The sequence below is a fragment of the Rhinolophus hipposideros genome, assembly GCF_964194185.1.
Source record: "Rhinolophus hipposideros genome assembly, chromosome: 9".
Lineage (NCBI taxonomy): Eukaryota > Metazoa > Chordata > Mammalia > Chiroptera > Rhinolophidae > Rhinolophus > Rhinolophus hipposideros.
In genome coordinates, this window is record NC_138055.1 from 25,010,787 (window position 1) to 25,030,678 (window position 19,892).

The 19,892-nt window shown below is 37.9% G+C and overlaps 1 protein-coding gene and 1 pseudogene across 2 annotated transcripts in view; both read left to right on the forward strand.

Moving 5' to 3' along the window:
* Positions 1-810: 810 nt before the first annotated feature.
* Positions 811-2,047, forward strand: LOC308502714 (ferritin light chain-like; annotated as a pseudogene). The gene has a single exon. The product of its transcript is annotated as a ferritin light chain-like (transcript).
* A 12,798-nt stretch (positions 2,048-14,845) lies between these two features.
* Positions 14,846-19,892, forward strand: part of A2ML1 (alpha-2-macroglobulin like 1) — a gene marked incomplete at its 5' end in the record, with an annotated part of 37,713 nt that continues 32,666 nt past the window's right edge. The window contains 4 exons of the mRNA XM_081059241.1: positions 14,846-14,910; positions 15,390-15,573; positions 15,904-16,066; positions 16,670-16,722. Coding sequence (XP_080915367.1) covers positions 14,846-14,910; positions 15,390-15,573; positions 15,904-16,066; positions 16,670-16,722 — 465 coding nt within the window. The remainder of the gene's footprint in view (positions 14,911-15,389; positions 15,574-15,903; positions 16,067-16,669; positions 16,723-19,892) is intronic.

The following is a 19,892-nucleotide window of genomic DNA, read 5'->3' on the forward strand; positions in this document are numbered from 1 at the left end:
GAAGCTTTCCATAGTTATACGTAAAGTAAATTGCAAAATTTGACCATGTGATTCATTATCAAAGGATGAGAAAAAAAGACATGAGTTGATAAATAATAATAATAATAATAATAATAATAATAATAATAATAATGGCTTGCTTCCACAAACCAGGAGAAGTTTTGTATTGACCTGAGTGACACTGTATCTAATGGAGGATAAGCTGGACCATAATAAGGTATGATAAGATTAAAGAATTGCCAACTCTAATTAACATCTAGGGACTATAAAATGTCAACAAGAATAGTAAAGTCATTTGTACTAGTTCAATAAAATCAATTGAATATTTAAACACACACTCAGGGAATATATTAAAAACCTACATTTGGTGAAATTAGGGTATGGGATCATAATGAAAGCAGAAAGAGGAAAGGCTGCCAACCAATTCAATATTATATTTCCAAAACAATTTTTATAGTCTTTAATTTTATTTCAGTATATACTCCACCCCATCTTTAAACCTACAGGAAAATTCATTTGAATAAAAACACATGCCTACATTAACCGTCAGAAACATTTAATATAAATTTATTGGCACAGTTAACAAACATTTTATACATTCAATTGATGTATAAGCAGAGAATTACCATAATTACAGACCATTTTATGTAAGGTGTCTCTGCCAAAAAGCCTGACATTATATGCTGGACCTACTCTGGGTTGAACAGACCTGAATTTTGATAACATAAATACATTATCCCCAGAACAGATCTATACAGATATCCCAGTTCAGCAGTTTGCAATGCAGTCAACTGATAAGTACAATCAAGTCTATTATTTGCCCAACAGTCTCTAATAACCGAAGTCTGGTCATTTGACAAAGTACCGTCATATATAGTGAACAAAGTCGAGTTAGCACTGAGTCTAAATTTTAGCTTTGTAAGATACTAGTTCTGTGATTGTGGGCAAGTTAACCTCTTTATGTACCTTTTTTTTCTTTCAATCTGCAAAAGATCAATGATAGGTTTTTTTAAATTTAAGTGTAATTCTAATAGCATTTGGAACATAAGTGATATTAAATAAATGGCTCTCCTAGGATTTCCCCCTTTTGTACTGAAGGGTCATAAAAGAACTAACTATAAGTGATAATCCCTATCTTCCACTAGTCTATAATTCTGCTGGAATATGGAAAACAGAAAAACTACTTGTGAACAATTAAAACAAAAACAAATTTGTGTAATATCAACAGAGTAAAAGGGCAACCCACAGAATGGGAGAACATATTTGCAAATCATATACCTGATAAGGGATTAATATACAGAATATATACAGAACTCCTAAAATTCAATCATAGAAAATCAACCCAATTAAAAAATGGGCAAATGACGGTCCCTCGGTCCCATGGATCTGTCTCTTGCTTCCATAGTATTTGGACAGAACAGACCCAGGGATGCACCTTCTTCCAGCCTCCGACTGCCCTCCAACCTCTCTTCCAGTCAGAACCTTCGGAACCATCTCAGCCATCCTCAGCCTCTGAGACCAGCCAACCCTTTTTTGAGATTAACTCCTTATTGCCAATTAAGCATGAGCTCCCAAGTTCGTCAGAATTATTCCACTGAGGTGGAAGCCACATCAACCGCCTGGTCAACCTGCATCTGTGGGCCTCTGGCACCTATCTCTCTGGGCTTCTATTTTGACTGCAACGATGTGGCTCTGGAGGGGGTGGGCCACTTCTTCTGCAAGTTGACTGAGGAGAAGCACAAGGGTGATGAGCATCTCTTGAAGATGCAAAACCAGTGTGGTGGTCACACCCTTTTCCAGGACCTGTAGAAACTTTCCCAAGATGAGTGGGGTAAAACCCAAGATGCCATGGAAGCCACCATGGTCATGGACAAGAACCTGAACCAGGCCCTTTTGGATCTGCATGCCCTGGGTTGTGCCCACACAGACCCCTGTTTTCTGCCACCTCTGTGACTTCCAGGAGAGCCAATTCCTAGATGAGGAGGTGAAACTCATCAAGAAGATGGGCGACCACCTGACTAACCTCTGCAGACTGGTTGGCCCCTAGGCTGGGCTGGCTGGGCAAATATCTCTTCAAAATCTCACTCTCGAGCACAACTAGGAGACTTTGAAGCCCAGAGGCCTTTGAAGGGCCCTTCTGCATCCCCCTGGCATTGGGCTTCTGCCTGAGCCTCTACCTGCAAGCACTATCTGCAAGCATGTAGCCTTCCAATCACACTGGAGCCCTCTCCCATACCAGGGACCAAATTGAAACAATAAAGCTTTTTGCAGCAAAATGAAAGGAAGGGAGGGAGGGAGGGAGGGAGGGAGGGAGGGAGGGAGGGAAGGAAGGAAGGAAGGAAGGAAGGAAGGAAGGAAGGAAGGAAGGAAGGAAGGAAGAAAAAAAAGAAAAGGAAGAAAGGAAGAAAGGCAAAGGACTTGAATAGACATTTCCCCAATGAAGATGTACGAATGGCAAATAAATTCATGGAAAGATGCTCAACATAACTAATCATTGGGAAAGTGCAAATCAAAACTACAATGAGATATCACCTCACGCTCATTAGGATGACTGGCAAGACAGGTCAGCTCCTAATACACACAGAATGAGTTTTCCCGCAAGAAGAAAGGGGAGGGAACAATTTTCTTCCCTAAAAAGATATAGAAGAGATAATGAATGGAATGAAAACAACTGGCTAATATTGATATAGAGATAATATTTTGTTTTACTGGAGACAAATATTTGAAAGATTAAGGCATAGTTTTAGAGAAATTAAGTGACCTTCCAATGGTCACATAGTAGCAAAGCTAAAATAATAAAAAAAATAGCCTTTTGATCAAATATATGGTGATAGAAGGAGAACTGACTCTGGGTGGTGAGCACACAATAGGATTTATAGATGATGTAATACAGAATTGTACACCTGAAATCTATGTAATTTCACTAACAATTGTCACCCCAATAAATAAATAAATAAATAAATAAATAGCCTTTTGTTAACTCTTGATCCCTGGTCTCAGAGTGGTAAATGGAAATGAATTGAAATAGCTCTGGATACTCAGGAAGTAAGAATGAAATATCTTTCATTAAGTATTGTAGTAGGCAGAATTCTAAAGCACCTCCCAAGATTCCCATCCCCAGTGTACATGCTCTGTATAGTTCTCTCTCCTTGAATGGGACCTATAGCTATAATGGGATATCAGTCCTGGGCTTAGGTGAAGGGATTTTGCAGTTATAATTAAGGCCCCTAATCAGTTGGCTTTAAGTTAATCAAAAGGGAGATTATCCTTGGTGATTAATCAAGGATAATCTAATGAGATGAGCCCATTAAAAGAAATTCTGGATGACAAAGACAGGAGAAATCAGATATCCGAAGCAGCAGAGAACACTCCTGTTGGCCTTGAAGAAATAAACTGACACATGGAGAGGAAAAGAGAGGAGAGGAGAGGAGAGGAGAGGAGAACTAGCAACTTTTTACTTCTATAGGTAAGTAGACACAAACACTTTTAGAAAAAATTATTGCTGCATTTTTTTTTTTTAATTTAAGAAATGATATTAAAACAGTTCTGGAGATGGTTGGTGGTGATGGTTTCAAACAATGTAAATACACGTAATGCCACTGAACTGAACACTTAAAAATGGTTAAAAGGGTAAATTTTATGTATATTTTATGACAATTTTTTAAAATTAAAAGAAGTTTGCAACACAGTTCTACCATTAGTTTATAAGGTGCCCACTTCACCACATCTTTCATCAGCATTAAAAATATTGACAAGGATAATGGATAGGGGGAGGGGGGTTCACAGTGTGAGGGATATAAATGATGAACTTCTAAGTATTACCTTGTCTTGTACACCTGAAACTAATAAAAAATAAATAAATAAAATAAAAAAAAAGAAAATGAAACAAACAAAAGAAATAAATTCAAAAAAAAATATTGACAAATGATTTTTAAAAAATGATGGTATTATATAGCAAGTCTTCAATGAATTCTAATAGGAATAACATTTTCCGAGTAGACATCCAAATTCCTCCTGATGTTCTGTTATTAGACATTTTCGTCCTTTGAAATCATGTTTTTGAGGCATTTCAGGCTGAGCTTAATATCAAGTCCTGCTTCCCACAGTTTGAGTCATTTTATCCCCATCTCAGCCCAATTTCTAGGTTAAATTCTGGTCTTTGGTAAAACACATTAAATATCTCTTGTGCAACAATAACACTTGGCACCAAATGACTTTTGTTACTGGTGAGACTCTGATACTGTGCTCTATTTTTGATAATTGTATTTCTGTTTTGTCTCCTATGTCTGAGTGTCTGTTTTGGTAACCTCCTAATATCCTAAATGCTCTATGATGGGACTCAGCCTTTCATTTAAGTGTATTTAAAGGGTCTACTACTGTGTGTTATGCACATTTTAAGTGCTGGGGTTAAATCAGTGATTTAAAAAGAATCCCTGCCATTGTTTACTTTATAGTACAGAAGGGGAAACAGATAGTAAATTTTAAAGTTATTAAGCTGGATGTGTGCCTGGAATGTTTGAGAAACAACAATGAGGGCCATGTGGATGGAGCAGAGAGAGCAATAGTAGAACGGAGGTAATGAAGGGCTAGATTAAGCGGAGCCGTAAAATAACTGGAGACACATTATTTTTAGAGAAATTGAGAGGCATTCGACAGTTTTCACCAGAGAAGTAATACGATCTAACTCACATTTTAAAAGGATCATTTTAGCTACATTATTGATAATATGCTCTGTATAGTCACAGGTAGAAACAGGGAGCCTACTGTAATAGTCCTGGCAAGAGGACTTCTGCTTCTGGCCAAGGAGTAACATTTTAAATTTACCTGAGACTGAATTTACACTGCCATCTGAAACAACGAAAACTTAGGACATAATATATAAAGCAATATATTGGACATCAGTTAGCACAACGTAATGGTCTTCTAGAGGTAGACAACAACTGGGGTGAGCCCTCTGCTTGTCCCAGCTTACTACCTGGGGGATTTCCAGGTCACAGTGCAAGGGGAAGGCAATCTAACAGGAGCCTGGTGGTCTCACCGAATTGAAGTAATGGAGTTGAGAGTTAGAGGGCCAGCATAGCTAGACTTCTCAGAGCAGAGTACCAGAGAGAAAAGAGAGAGCATACAGAGACCTACCTGCTAGGGGTCTCCCTGAGTTTTCGGGTGAGTACTGATCAGCACATGCATGTGAAGAAACTACCCAAGAGCAGAGAAAGAACCACCTGCGATTATCAGTGGAAACAGTCCCTGGGTTCACAAAAGGACTAGAATAATTTGTATTCCTACCAACCACAGTGGAAATACCAAGTATGTCATGGGACACAGAGAACTCTACTAAATTTTCCATTTTAGTTAGTTTTCTTTTTGACTTCTGAATATCTATTTTTCTGAATCTCCTTTTAAACTTCTCTATCTTTTCATTGATATTCCCTGTTTTCTTTAGACATAGTTTCCTTTAGCTATTTGAACATATTTAAAATAACTGATTTAAAGTCTTTTGTAAATACAACATCTGGGCTTCTTCAGGGGCTATATCCACTGATTGTTTTTTGATGAATGTAGGTTATGTTTTCTTGTTTCTTGTAATTTTTTTGTTGAAAACTAAATATCTCAAATAATGTGGCACCTGTGGAAATCAGATTCTTCTGCTTCCCTAGAGTTTATTATTTGGCTGCTTTTTTCATTTGTTATTTGCGTGTTAAGTGACTTTTGGACAAATACCATAGAATTTTTCAATGTCAGAGTTTTTCAAAATCCCTATGGACATCGCATTCTTCAGATTTTCCTTTTAAGCTTTTTGGTTAGTCTATCGTTTGGTTAGTCTATCATCTCATGCAGCTGTGATGTTAAAACATTCAAGAGAAGCTCTACCCTGCTCCCCTCCTGTCAAGCGTTGAGTACTGGGCAAGTTTGTGTGAGATTGAATACATAGCCTTGACAGTGGTCTTCCAGGGAACCACTCGCAGACAGGCCAAGTAACGACATTTCTTTGGGAATGAGATCCTTTCTGCTCCCCCCAGTACTAAGAATGCAGGCTGTTAGTTTTCAAGGCTACTGTGGAACTGGGGAATGGGGATGGGGTTCAAGTAAATTAAAATGCCACAAAATTCATTGCTTTTACCAAGAGCCAGCTGTTTTTCTTAAACACATGTCCCCTGGATTGCTGCAAGTCCATGGTTAATTTTGAGTTCTAAAGCTGATTCTGAACATTTTTGCCAGGTTGTTTTGTTGTTTTTATGGAGGGACAAATATACGCATAACACTTCCAGTTAGACACAATAGGGAATATATATATATATATGTTCCTCAGTAATTAGATATAGATATTTAAAGAGCTTTGTAATTGGCTCACATGATTGTGGAGGCTGGCAAGTCCAAAATCTGCAGGGTTGACTGGCAGACTAGACTCTTATCTCCAAATACATGTCACACTGAGATATGGCAGGGTTAGGGCTTCAACATATGAATTTTGAGGACACACAATTCATCCCATAATAGTGATCAATAAATATTTGTGGATAACAAGTCCTTCTCCCTAAGGATAATCTGAGCATGTGATCTCTATGATTCTCCCTTGCCTCTTAGAATATGGACTTTTAGTTTGCCTTCATTTCTTACTTCAGGAAACTAAATAGTTCAATTACTGTCTGAGTTTGGATGTGGTTGGGTGACAACCTCATTTGCCTAGTGCATTCATATTTGAACTTTGACACATTGCATGCTTCACATGAATGGATTTGAGAAAGAAAAACTGAAGCCTATAATTAGTAGAAAATGGTGGAGGAGACACGGAAGCAAGCAAGGAGTGGCCCTAGCTTCAGCTGCTCCCTCCCTTCTTTTTCCCCAATATTATGACTTGTTTTGATTAGCCTCTGCTCTCCAGAGGTAGAGGTTCAAATCAGCAGTTCTGCAGTGGGACAGAAACAGACCCCTCTCTCTTGGTGTCCAGTCTGAGGAGAGAAGGAAACTTGGGCTTGCTGAGAATACCATCCCCCGGGAGATACTACCAAGACGTCTCCTAGGAGATTACCAAGTAAAGCAGGCTAGTAGCTTTTTGGAGAGCAAAGGATTCAAAGAAAATGTGAGCAGATGGAACACCAAAAACTGTATGTAAAAATAATCTGGAAATGATAAAATAACATCCTTGAGTAGAATGGTGTAGGGCAAAATACAAAATATATAAAAAGGATCGGGAATAATATAAAGAATTCCAAACATACCAGGACATTTTTTTTTCTTTAGCTGTGCTGATGAGTGCTTATCACTAATTTTTTGGTGTGGATAAATTGGGAATTTTTATGAGTTCTCCGAATAACTATTACACACACACACACACACACACACACACGTACTTATGCTTAAGATAATATATAGCAGCGGAATCTAAAGAAAAGAATATGTGAATGAACTAATCAGAAACAGTTTTGGGGACACAAAGAAAAAACCGAGAGTTGTTAGATGGGCGGGGGGTGGGGGTGTTGGGGATAAGCGGAAAGGTGAAGGGATTAGGAAGCAGCTGGTAACCACAAGATGGCCTCAGGGTTTTTTGAAAATTAATTTGGGGAACGTATTCAATAATGTTGTAAAGATTTTGTTGGGTATCCGATGGACATGCGTTCTATTTGAGAGACCACCTCAGGGATACTGTGGATGCCTGATCATGGCATTGTACACCAGAAGCTAAACATTAATGAATGCCAACTATAATTTTATATATATAATGTGATGGCTCAGTGTGAGGTCGGAGGGATAGTGGATGGGGGGAGAGGGGTTCACAGTGTGAGGGATATAAATGATGAACGTCTAAGTATTACCTTGTCTTGTACACCTGAAACTAATAAATTAAAAAAAAAGATAATATATAGCATAAGATAATAAGATATTAGGATGAGATAATATATCATTAATATATAATTGATGTAATACTTTCTCCAGAAATACTTTTACAATGAAAGACCACATGCAAGAACCCTTCCACGTAATAAATTAATTATGTCTATTAAGGCTAAAACCCTCAAGTCAGGATTCTGACAGCCAGAAGAAAACTAAGTGAGTTAACTCGTCACAAAATCACCATTAACACAGCTATTTTGTTTGTATGCACTACATGCCAGGAATAGGGTTTTACGCAGCTTAAATTTTGGAGATTGTTAAATCCTGGACATTTTCTCCCACCAAATTCCAGGCAGATTATCAGGCTGATGACTGCATTAAATGGATTTTAAAATGGATCACAAGAGATAAAAATAATTGGCAGGCCCATTTGACTGAGAGTGGTAAAGGGAAGTAAACAACTCCCAATGGAAGATCAGTTAGCCTCCTACAGAGGAGTTGGTATTATTGGAGCTCATGATTCCCCTTACACAGAAAGCAGAAACAGAGTGATGGGACAAAGTAGAGACAAGACTTGCCAAAATCAAGCTTCCATCATGTTTCTATCATAGGCAAGTGTTGCGGGCAAACCACATTCATGGGGACCTCAGAGAGTATTCATGCTTTTTTCAAAAGCAGTTTGATTCATAATGAGAGCATATGGAGAGCATATTGAGAGCATATTGATTCATATGGAGAGGTTTACTGATTGTAACTCAAAATAGCTATTGGTTAGACCAGTAAATGTAATTGATAAGAAAGTTTTGGAGTAAATTAGTATAAATATTATGCTTAACTAATGTAGTGTATTTGAAGTTTCTCCCCCTCAGCTTTATTGAGATATAATTGAAAAATAACATTATGTTAGTTTAAGGTATACAACATAATGATTTGAAATGTTGTGAAATGATTACCACAATAAGGTTACTTATCTATCACCTCACATAGTTATATTTTTGTGTGTGTATGTGGTGAGTACATTGCTTTTGTTGCTTGTGCTCTGGGTGTCATATCCAAAAAAATCATTGCCAAGACCAACATCCTGGAGCTTTTCTCCCATTTTCTTCTAGAAGTCTTATGGCTTCAGGTCTTACACTTAAGCCTTTAATCTAATTTGAATTAATTTTCTGAGTAGGAGTTCGATTTCATTCTTTTGCCTGTGGATATCCAGTTTTCCCAGTACCATTTAAAGAGACCATCTTTTTCCAATTGACTATTCTTATGTCCCTTGTCAAATATTAGTTGACTGTACTCATATAAGCTATGGGTTTATTCTAGGCTCTCACTTCTGTTCTTTTGGTCTATGTGTCTCTTTTTATGTCAGCCTCATACTGTTTTGATTACTATAGCTTTGTAATATAGTTTGAAATCAATAAGTGTGATGATTCCAGCTTTGTTCTTCTTTCTCAAGATTGCTTTGGCTATTCAGGATCTTTTGTGGTTTCATATAAATTTTAGGATTTTTTTTTTCTATTTCTGTGGAAAATGCCATTGGATATATTTTTTTAATAGGAATTGCATTGATTTATAAATCACTTTCGATAGAATGGACTTTTTGACAATATAAATTCTTCTGATCCATGAACATGAGGGTAGCTTTCCATCTTTTTGTGTCTTTTTCAATTTTTTTCACTATGTCTTATAGTTTTCAGTGTATGGATCTTTCATCTCCTTAGTTAAATTAATTCTCAAATATTTTATTAGTTTTGATGTTATAAATTGAATTGTTTATTTCTTTTTTAGATATGTTGTTGTTTGAACTTTCTAAAAGGCAAGACTGACCCCATCAGTTAAGAGCTACTCTACATGGACACTTCAGTGAGGGGTAGATAGAAAAGGGAAGAGTCAGTATAGGACAGAACCAGGTATTTAAAGACAAGCAGTCATTAATAATAGAAAGAAATTGAAGTACAGTTTCTTTCTCTTAATGAGAGAAAAAATAAAAATCTGTGTTTCATGTTCCTCTAAATTGGTATTTATTTTCATATAAACTTTCTGTAGACTATGATGTCTACAGAAAGTTTAGACTATGAATATATTTGCATCAAAATTATTTATTTAAGAATTTCTCTTATTTTTATTTTTAATTTTTAAAACTTTTATTTAAGTGTGTTTTTCTAGAACCCATCAGCTGCAAGTCAAGTAGTTGTTTCAATCTAGTTGTAGAGGGCGCAGCTCACAGTTGCCCATGTGGGGATCAAATCGGCAACCTTGTTGTTAAGAGCACTGCGCTATAAATAAATGAGCTAACAGGCCGCCCCCAGAATTCTTTAATGTCAACTTAAACCTAAATCAGATGTGCTGATTTTCACTTGTGTCCACATCAGTCTGAGCCTCCAGAGACACTCACAAAGTGTTCCATACCAAACCAAGAGATTTGGTGTGTGCCTGTGTATCTGTGCCCATTGTAAGTGCTTGTCATGGGAATGAGGGAAACATGGAGGGATTATTTTAAACTGTAGAACCAAGTTCCCTAGGGTGTTCCTAACAAGGCTCTGAAGGGATATTTATGGGAGATCCCATAATAATCCCACTAGTACTTACCAGTATTGACTGATTGACTAAAAGTTTTCTAGGTGCCAGTTACTATATTAAGTGCGAAGATACAATAATTAGCAAAACAGATTCCTTGTCCTCAGCTTATATAGTCTGTGCACACTGGAAAGGTTTCCAGGTAAGTGTGGATGTGAATCTTATATTCTGGGCCTTTGAATGCTAACAAACTACTCCAGGGTGTAGATTAAGTTTAACATTCACTATTTTACTTATGCATTACTTTATACAGATACAGTTTAAAGAAAATTATAGACAACAAAACATAAAGGCAGCCCCTCATATTTTCTGAGAAACTCTCCTTTTCCATCAAGGGAGAGTTCATCTGGATTCATTCCACAGAGAACTCATTAGTGTTGGCATCTTATTTCTTCTACCCCATATGGTTACTATTTTCATTTTGCTCCTGGTAGCAGAGTACCAAATTAAAATTGCTGAAAATAAGCTCAGAGAAGTCTTGGGAAGAACAAACTACAAAAGACAGAGGGTGAAGAGAGAAAGGAAGACAATTTCATGGCCACTTTCTATTGGATATTGGTGGGGAAAATGCAGAAGAGAGCTTGACATTCTGCACCTTTATTATCAGAACTTCGCTCTAAACTCCAGGAAAGCTTTCTGCTGGACTACTCTTAGACCCAGCATTATAGCAGCCATTCTCAGTGTTGTCTCTGGACCAGCAGCATCAACATCACCTGTGAACTTATTTGAAATGCCAATTCACAGGCCCCATCACAGACCAAGGAACCAGAAACTCTGGGACAGGGGCTTAGCCAAATGTGTTTCAGCAAGCATTTTGTCATGTCCCCTTATAATAAATCAATTGAGACAAAAGATGGATTCTTCTCCTCATAGTATGTGAAGTTAACTGTAGGAAAGAATTAATTTATGATGCCACTAATCATAAACTCATACTGAACAGAACCCCAAACAGGGAAGGAACACTGAAAGAATTTGGAAGATCAGGAGTAAATTAATTTGTAGGTGATAAAGAAATGGATGGGATGTGGGAGAATCTTTGTCCTTTGCTCCTCATTTGTGCATTCATACTGAGTACCTAGGCCAGGAGAAGATGGATAAACTAATTCTCACTCCAAGGAGTTTCATGGTATGGGTGGAGAAAAGAGGAATGTAAGTAGAGTGACAAGACAAGATGGCAGTGCTGTAGTCAAGTTCACCAGATACTGAAGTTTTGGAGAACAGAAGAAAGAGGAGTTAGTTCTCTCTGGATCAGTGGAGATATGAGGTGGGTTGGTAATTCCTTTATGGAGATGCTAGCTGAATCTGAAAGGACAGGTAGAGAATAGGCAATCCAGGCAAAGGGAATGGCATGGACAAAAGCACATGTATGATGAGGCTGTCCTTCAAGTTTTCTCTGGGGCTTCTGATCATGTGGGACCCTCAGTGCAGCCAACAGAAGTAAACATCTGTCCACAAATCTTTGTCCTTTAACGAAAGTTGCAAGATTTTTTCCATTATTATTTAAGAAATACTGGGGCTAATTTACTTTGTGCTATTTTTGCCAACCTCCAGATCTTTCTTTACTATTGTTTTATTTTAGTTTTTAATTGTTGTAAAAAGTATATCATATAAAATTGACCCTCCTAACCATTTTTAAGTGTACAGTTCACTAGTGTTAACAATATTTACATTATTGTGTAAAAACTCCAGAGAGCTTGATTTATTTTACTCTTCAAAATGCTGACTGCTTGAAAGTTGCTAACTCTGAGAAAGCCTGCTCCATTATAATACTTAATAATTATAAAGCTAGTATTTCCAGGAAGCTTACTATGTGCCAGGTACTGTTCTAGGCACTTTTCATGCATCAAGTCATTTGATTTTATACCAACTCTGTAAGATGTATGCTATTATTGTCTTCATTTTATAGATGAGAAAAATGGAAGCACAGAGAGGTTAATAATTTGTCACGGGTCACACAATAATAAATGGCATATGCTATACAGATCTTTACACTGTTACCTTTCTTCTGTAAGAATGTCTTCTTGTCTTCTTGTCTTCTTGTTACTAGGGCAGTAAATAGCTGTACCAGTTTACAGTCTGACCTACAGTGCACAGGGGTTCTCTTCTTCACATCCATGCCGGCATTTGTTTTCTCTTGTCTTTTTCATGATGTTAATTTCTTTTCCACTCTTTTTGCTCTTTGTGTTTCAGTTTGGGTAATTTCTATTGACCTATCTTCAAGGTAGATATTAGTTGACTTTTCCTCAGCTGTGTCAAGTTTACTTATGAACTTGAAAAAGCTGCTCATCTCATGCCATATTTTTTATTTTCAGCATCACTATTTGACTTTAGCACTTCCATATTTCATATTTCTTCTGAAATTCCCCATCTGTTCATAGATGTTGTCCACCTTTTTCATTAGATTTTTAAACATGGTATTTACTCCTGGCCATTTAAAAGTCCCTCTTTGACAGCTCTCACATTTAGATCATCTCTGAGTCTGGTTCTGTCAATTGCTTTGTACCTTGATAGGGGGTTATCTTCTTCTTGTAAGTCATATAATTTTTGATTGAATGCCAGACTTTTTCTGTAGAATCGGATAGATTTAGGTAAATAGTATTTGTGACTAGAAATTGACACGCCTGTTCTCAGGCAGTTGAGCAGGTAGATGGAGTAATCCAGTTAAAAGGTGAGCTGGCCTTGCCATTGCCAAGATTACTTTCAGTGTACCATAGATTTCAAATTCCTCTGATGATGCCTTATGCTTAGGGTGGGGTCTGGAATGCTGGAGGGTTTTCTCTATGCTCCACCATTTGTTCTCAACCTTCCCTATACTAGTGTAGGCACCACAGGTAGTTTCTCTCTGTGTTCTGGCCCCTCTGCCAACAACAGACTGCTGTTACTTGTTACTTGGTGTTTGCTAGGGTGCTGGTGAGGGGCAGGGTGGTTCTTTGTCCTCTTCATCTTTAGTCTTAGATTAGGTTTCTATTCCTGGGCCTTGGAGGTTGAGATTTTCTTAGGATTACTGCTTCGCCTCCTTGTCAAATTCTACTTTGTATCCATGGCAGATCCTGTGTGGGAAAGATTTTCCTGCCCCTCCTTCAGTCTTACAAGACCTTTAAAAGCATTGGTATAGAATTCTGGGCTGAGGATTGTTAAATTTTTAGCTGTGTTCTTGTTACATGCATCTATATGGCCCAAAGACCTCTTATACTCTGACACAGGTAAGACAGTCCGAATGTCCAGTCTCTGCTCTGGAGGAATTGTGCCTCCTTAGATTCCTCCCCAATTCCATGTTGCCAATCACAGTACCTCATCACCCTGGCCTCTGGTAAGATCAACCTAAGTCGTCCCTGACATAGTATTCTGGCTATAATGATTGATTCAGAGGTGAGCATGTGAGAGAAGGAGGAACAAAATCTTTCTTCAGAAATTTCTATAACATAGATGAAAAATTCTCTACTGGGATCAAGGAGCTGGAAGAATACGGATTGAGGACTCACACCTGCCATCTTCCCCACAGCTTGAAGGAAATCCTGTGTGCAGTAGGAGATAAGCAAACAAGCCTGAAAGATTGGGAGAAATAGTCCTGGCAGTATCAAGTCTCTAATTCCAGGACATAAAGTCTTTGGAATTTCTCTGGCTCCTTTGGTTCTTTCTTCATGTTTTATCCACCCCATTTACCAAAAACTCTTGTTTAAGTTGGTTTTATTTGGGTTGGTTGTTGGTTCAAAAAGTATCCTTACTCATTTACACTCTAGGTGACTTTCAAGTCTTGCTGTTATAAAAACACTAGAAAGAAACTCAATGTAGATACATTTCTTTTTGCATATATGCGTGCTCTCTTTTCTCATTAAGAAACATGTCATAGAAGTTGTTGGGTCAAAGAATGCAAATGTGAAAGGCTTTTGATGTGTATTGTGAAATTACCTTCAGAAAAGTTGTCCCTTTACAGTTTCTAAAGGAGTGCGTATGTCCCTATTTCCATACAGTTACAATACTGGGTAGTATTAATTTTTTAAAAATTCCCAATTAGCTAGAGGTTTTCTGCTTTTTTATTGATACTGCTCCTATATCTGTGTCCCCAAATATGTCTTAATTGAATAATAAAAAGAGATAAAAAGATCAAATGAAGATGGGAATTTGGAATTTGGAAAAAAAGGGCAGAGCCCAAAATTTGTTGTGCGAGTGTTACCACTGTGAATACTCAGCCCTGGCTTTCCCCAAGAGCAGGTATTAGGGACTGGCTGAGCCAGTATGAATGTTTCAGGGAAAAATTCATTTGAGGAAGTGAACAGAAGCCCTACCCTGGTTCACCGCCTTAGCCTGAGGCCCCAGTAGCTGATTGGCTGGAGCCTGAGAGGTAGCACCACACCCTACCTGAGGAGCTAATATATATATGCTACAGCAGGGGAGCAGACCCCTTGTTCCAGATCCTGAGGAAGCTGTCTCACCCACAAAGATGTGGGCTGTGCTCTTCCTCGGAATATTGGCTCTTTCACCAGCCATTGCAGAAAAACTCCTTCCGTAAGTGCTTGATGTCAGTTATTTAGGGCAGGTGGTTTCTTTGTCTATCTTTCTCAAACATAAATATAGGGGAGAGGAGATAACCTTTGGTTTATTTTAATTTATTTCTCATCTTTTCTGTTCTTTGGTTGCATTTCTTTTTTACCCAGAGAAAAAGTTGAGACCCAGGAGGAAGCTTTAAAAAAAGATAATATGAAAATATAGTAGACTCTCTGTACCCTGTTGTCTGTAATAGAACTAATTTTCTCTTTGGTACCCTAGGCCTAGATTCTCATTGATGGTCTCCTTGTTGTGGGAGGTTTAAGGCTGTGCACTGTGTTATCTGTTACTTGTCTGCTTCTCCCTTACAGAAAATAAGGTTCATAAAGGCAGGGGCTCAGTCTGTTCACTGCGGTATGCTGAGTGTTTACCAGAGGGCGTGATGTTTCATTAAATGGATGAATCATTATTGTCCTGAAATCCTTTTGCTCCCTTAATAGAAACTACCTGGTGACATTACCAGCCAAGCTTAAGTTTCCCTCTACTGAGAAGGTTTGTTTGGATCTGAGCCCTGGATATTATGATGTAAAATTCACTATTACTCTGGAGACTAAGGACAAAACCCAGAAGTTGCTAGAACACTATGGACTGAAGAAGAGGCAGTTACACTGCATCTCGTTTTTGGTGAGTACAGACTTAGCCCCAACTCTAATCCCTCACTTTTCTGTTATCTTACTTTTGCTAAGGCCTTTAAACCTATCTCCCCTAATTCTAACTTTAATTCCCGGCCATAATTTATTCATGATTTTCTTGACCTTGGATTTCTTTTAGTTCCTGACCTTAACCTCTAATTATTGTTCCCCTTCTTCTTCTGGCAACCTGTTTTATAGCTCTACCATTGCTATCCCCATCTAACTCAGTTTCTTCCTTTGGGCCTCCCACTCTTGGGTTGAGACCAGTAGATTCTTTTCCCCTATCTCCTACTCCTCACTAGAACTCCCCTCTCTTGGCCAGGTACCACCTCCTGCAGGTGGCACGGAAGAAGTAGCTACAATCCGTGTCTCGGCTACTGGAAATAACATCAGCTTTGAGGAAAAGAAAACAGTTCTCATCGAAAGGCAGGAAAATGGCATCTTCATACAAACTGACAAACCTATCTACAACCCAGGACAGCGAGGTAAGAGTCACACATATGGGATTAGACAAAAGACAGGGAAACAGCTGCACACATCTTTAAAGAAAGCCTTTATGGTTTGGTGGTAGGTCTATGGAATAAGGAGTGCAGAAGAGAGGAAGGTCTGGAGGGATGAAGTGTTAATGGGTGTTGAATATATGCCATGTTCCACAAGCAAGAGTCGTGGTTGGAGTTGCTATTGTGTGTGTGTATCTAAAATAGAGGTACACGTGTTTCTCCTGGAATGGAATTTGGCAAGTGTAATTGGATTGCTGGGTCCTCCAGCAAGGTGCTTGTATACAAAATGTACCAATGTACATTTGACTTGAGCTCCTGTTATTTGTATTTATTCTTTCTTATTATACTTAGAGGGGCATTCCGTTCAGAGGTTTCAGTCAGCAGCCTTGAAGGGAAACTGTTGGGCTTTATTTATCTCTCAGACTAAGTTTTGTTTGTTTGTTTTTTAAAGGAAAACCTGATGGGGTTTTGCTGGCTCAGAATTATGTGTAAGGAAATAGAAAGGGTGGAAGAAAGAAAGATTCTAAGAGGGAGAATGATACCTGTTCCCTAATACCTGTTCTGCTAATGATACCTGTTCCCTCCTAGTGCACTTTCGCATTGTCACCCTGAACAGCAACTTTGTTCCAGTGAATGACAAGGTGGGAATTTTGTTGGGGAGAGGGAAAGTGAAAGGAGTAGGGCAGACTGAGAGAGAACAGGGAAAAGAAGAGATTCTTTCCAAGGGTGTGAGGAGATGGGACCCTTTGAGATGCAGAATGCCAGTGGGAATTGAAATACAAGTCTAAATCCCCCTACCCCAGTCTGCCAGAAAACAAGCACACAGGTCTGGTTTTCAGGTTTGATTGCTGAGAACATCAATGAGGTTAACATTCTTGAGAGATGGTTTCATTTGCTGTTGTTTTAAAAGAGTTTTTGCAAACTTTAAGACTTTCTCCCCTCCAATGACACCAAGTGGCTTTGCAGTTCAAATATTAAATAATTCAGGTGTGTGTCTAACAAAAGGAAGACATAAGAATATCCTCCCCACCATCTTTTTTGACTATGAGACAAGGTCGTTTATAAAGTACATAATTGTCTTAAGGCAGCATTTAAAAAAAAGAATTTATAAAGTAGACAATTCTCTTAAGGCAGCATTTAAAAAGTGCCAAAGGTAAAAATATGGTAACATTTAGTGAATACTTAAATTTTCCTTGAACAACTTGATCCCTCGAATCATAAGCCTTATGATAGGTTTGATTTCAATTCAGGGCTTGTGTCATTTCTACATGATTGTGAAATACTTAGCTCTCACACATCCCTGCTGCCTTCTTTCTCCTTTAGTCACAGCCCATATATTCGAATGAAACTTTTAAAGATAATTATAGGGGAAGTATTACTTTTATTTCCATTTCCATATTCTCAGAGCTTCTATTTCCTTTTCCTATCTACAGGGAGGTTATGAGCTTACTGATCAGTAGCTTCCTTCACCACCACTTTCTTTCCCAGTTTAGAATTCTTTTTAATTTCTCCTTCCTGTCACCCGTATCCTTTCTTTACCAAAAGTTTAGTATAATATTGAGTCGTTATTTCTTAACGGACTGTTGATTCCAGAGCTAAAAAAGGGAAATGCAAAGGTGAAAGTGTGGCCGCAGGCAGTTATCTCAGTCTATACTGCACCTTCAAGGTCAATCTCAAAACTATCCCTGTTGCATTATCTTTCCTCTGCTCCTATTATGCTGGGTTACTGAGAGGTGCTCTGATTTCCAGTTGTGCTCTATTTCTGATGTGAAATTACTCCTTTCTCCCTACTCCATTTCTCTAGCCACCCGTTGCCACCAAGTCCCAGTTTAAAACACTGAAAATTTGAAACCCTTAATTTGCAACTCCAATTGGAAACACTGAATTTCGCAAAAGGAATTTTACTAAGAAACTGAGAAACAACAATTATGCTTCTACAGAGCATAGTGTTTTATCTTCAGGCAACTAAAGTACTCTTGAGATTAACTGACCCTGTCTAGTTTGGTTGCTATACCCATTGATTCAGAAACCTCAGGGAGCTTCCAGTTGGAAATGTTATCTTCCTAGTTGAACACTTGTTTCCTTCCAGAGCTTACTCTGAGTAACTGGTATCCTCTCTCTTGACTCCATCTGTGAGAAAAATACTTTGTTATCTGAGGAAGTGTTCTTTTTCTGGAATTTATTGGATTCCGCCTTAATCTCAGTGATATCTGCCTCCTTATTGTCTATATAGCCCTGGTTTGTGGACGTCCTATCCTCCCGTGATCCTGAAGGGGAGCAGAATAGGTCACCCCAAAATGTACCACTTTGGCATGAGGATTATTTTGAGCTGAAGGCTCTGCAGACTGAGGAAAAACTTTTACTTCTCCCTTAATTGCCTAAACAAATTTAGATAGGGGGCCTGACCCAGAAAGAGAGCTATTACCAGAGATAACTTTTTTATCTGGAAAACTTAACCTACATGGTGGGACAAAAGTCTGATTATTAAACATCTGCTCTTATCTGCCTGTGAATTGCCCTCCTCCTCTTTGAAGCCCCAGACTCTATCCCGTTCCTTAGCTCAGGATGGCACATAAGCCTCAATTGCCTGACTCCCTTTCAGTCTTATTGTCTTTTTGGAGCTCCCTTATGTACAATATTAAATTAGTTTTTCTCCTGTTTATCTTTCTTATGTCAATTTAATTATTAGACCAGCCAAAGAACCTCGAAGGGAAGAAGGGGAAGTTTTCCATTCCTATAATCCTTCTCTCTCATTTTTGGCTTTTCTGAAGACTTGCCATTATCCTTAATATCAAGGCTGACATTTATATTTAGTGACGCTCTGCTTCTTCACTGGTTGGCATCACATGGTACTTGGTCCAAAAATCAATGGCAAGCACCTACTAGGTTTCATTCCAACTCCTTTCCAAGTGAGAGCCAAACTTTTTGCCCTCTCTGAGACCCCCATGTCTAAATTCCAGTTTTCAATCTCACTTAGTTGCAAGTCCTTTTAAGAGGATGTAATACTAATTTGAAAGCCCTGCGTCCAGTAGATGAACAGTCTCTAATTAGATTTTTAATTATATTCACATTCTAGACATTTCAATTATCTATTTCCTTGGCCATGATTTTATAAAATTCTATTACAATTAAAAAAAAATCAGAACATCTTGGGGTGACTGGTTAGTTCAGTTGTTAGAGCGTGGTGCTGATAACACCAAGGTTGCCAGTTCAATCCCTGCACAGGTCACTGTGAGCTGCCTCCTCCTTAAAAGAGTCAACTATGCCATTGTAGCATCAAAGCAATATGTAACCAGTGACCATGGCTGTTTCCCAATAAAAAATTAAAAAACAAAACATCTTACACAAACAAAAACATCACAGTAAAAAGATAATTCTCTCATAGAAAAATTATCATGAGCAGTCATTTTATTTTCAACTTTTTTATTATTATAATTTTCAAACATAACACCAAAGATTCAAAATTTGTTTTATTTTGCCACAATTGTTTTAATATATCATTTTTTTTTTTGCTAAATCATTCAAAAGTACATTGTAGGCATCATAACATGTTACTCCTAAATACTTTAGCATGTATCTTCAAAAAGAATATTTTAAATAATCGTGATTTCATTATTACACCTAAGAAAACTAACAATAATTATTTAATATCATTTAATATGCAGTCCTACATCAGTTTTCTCCAAATGACTTTGAGTTGTTTTTTTTTTTTTTCAAACTGGGAGCCAAAAGAATCTATGCATTATATTTGATTATCATGTTTAAATTATTTTTTAATGTAAAATAACCCCCCTTAGTTTTTCATTACATT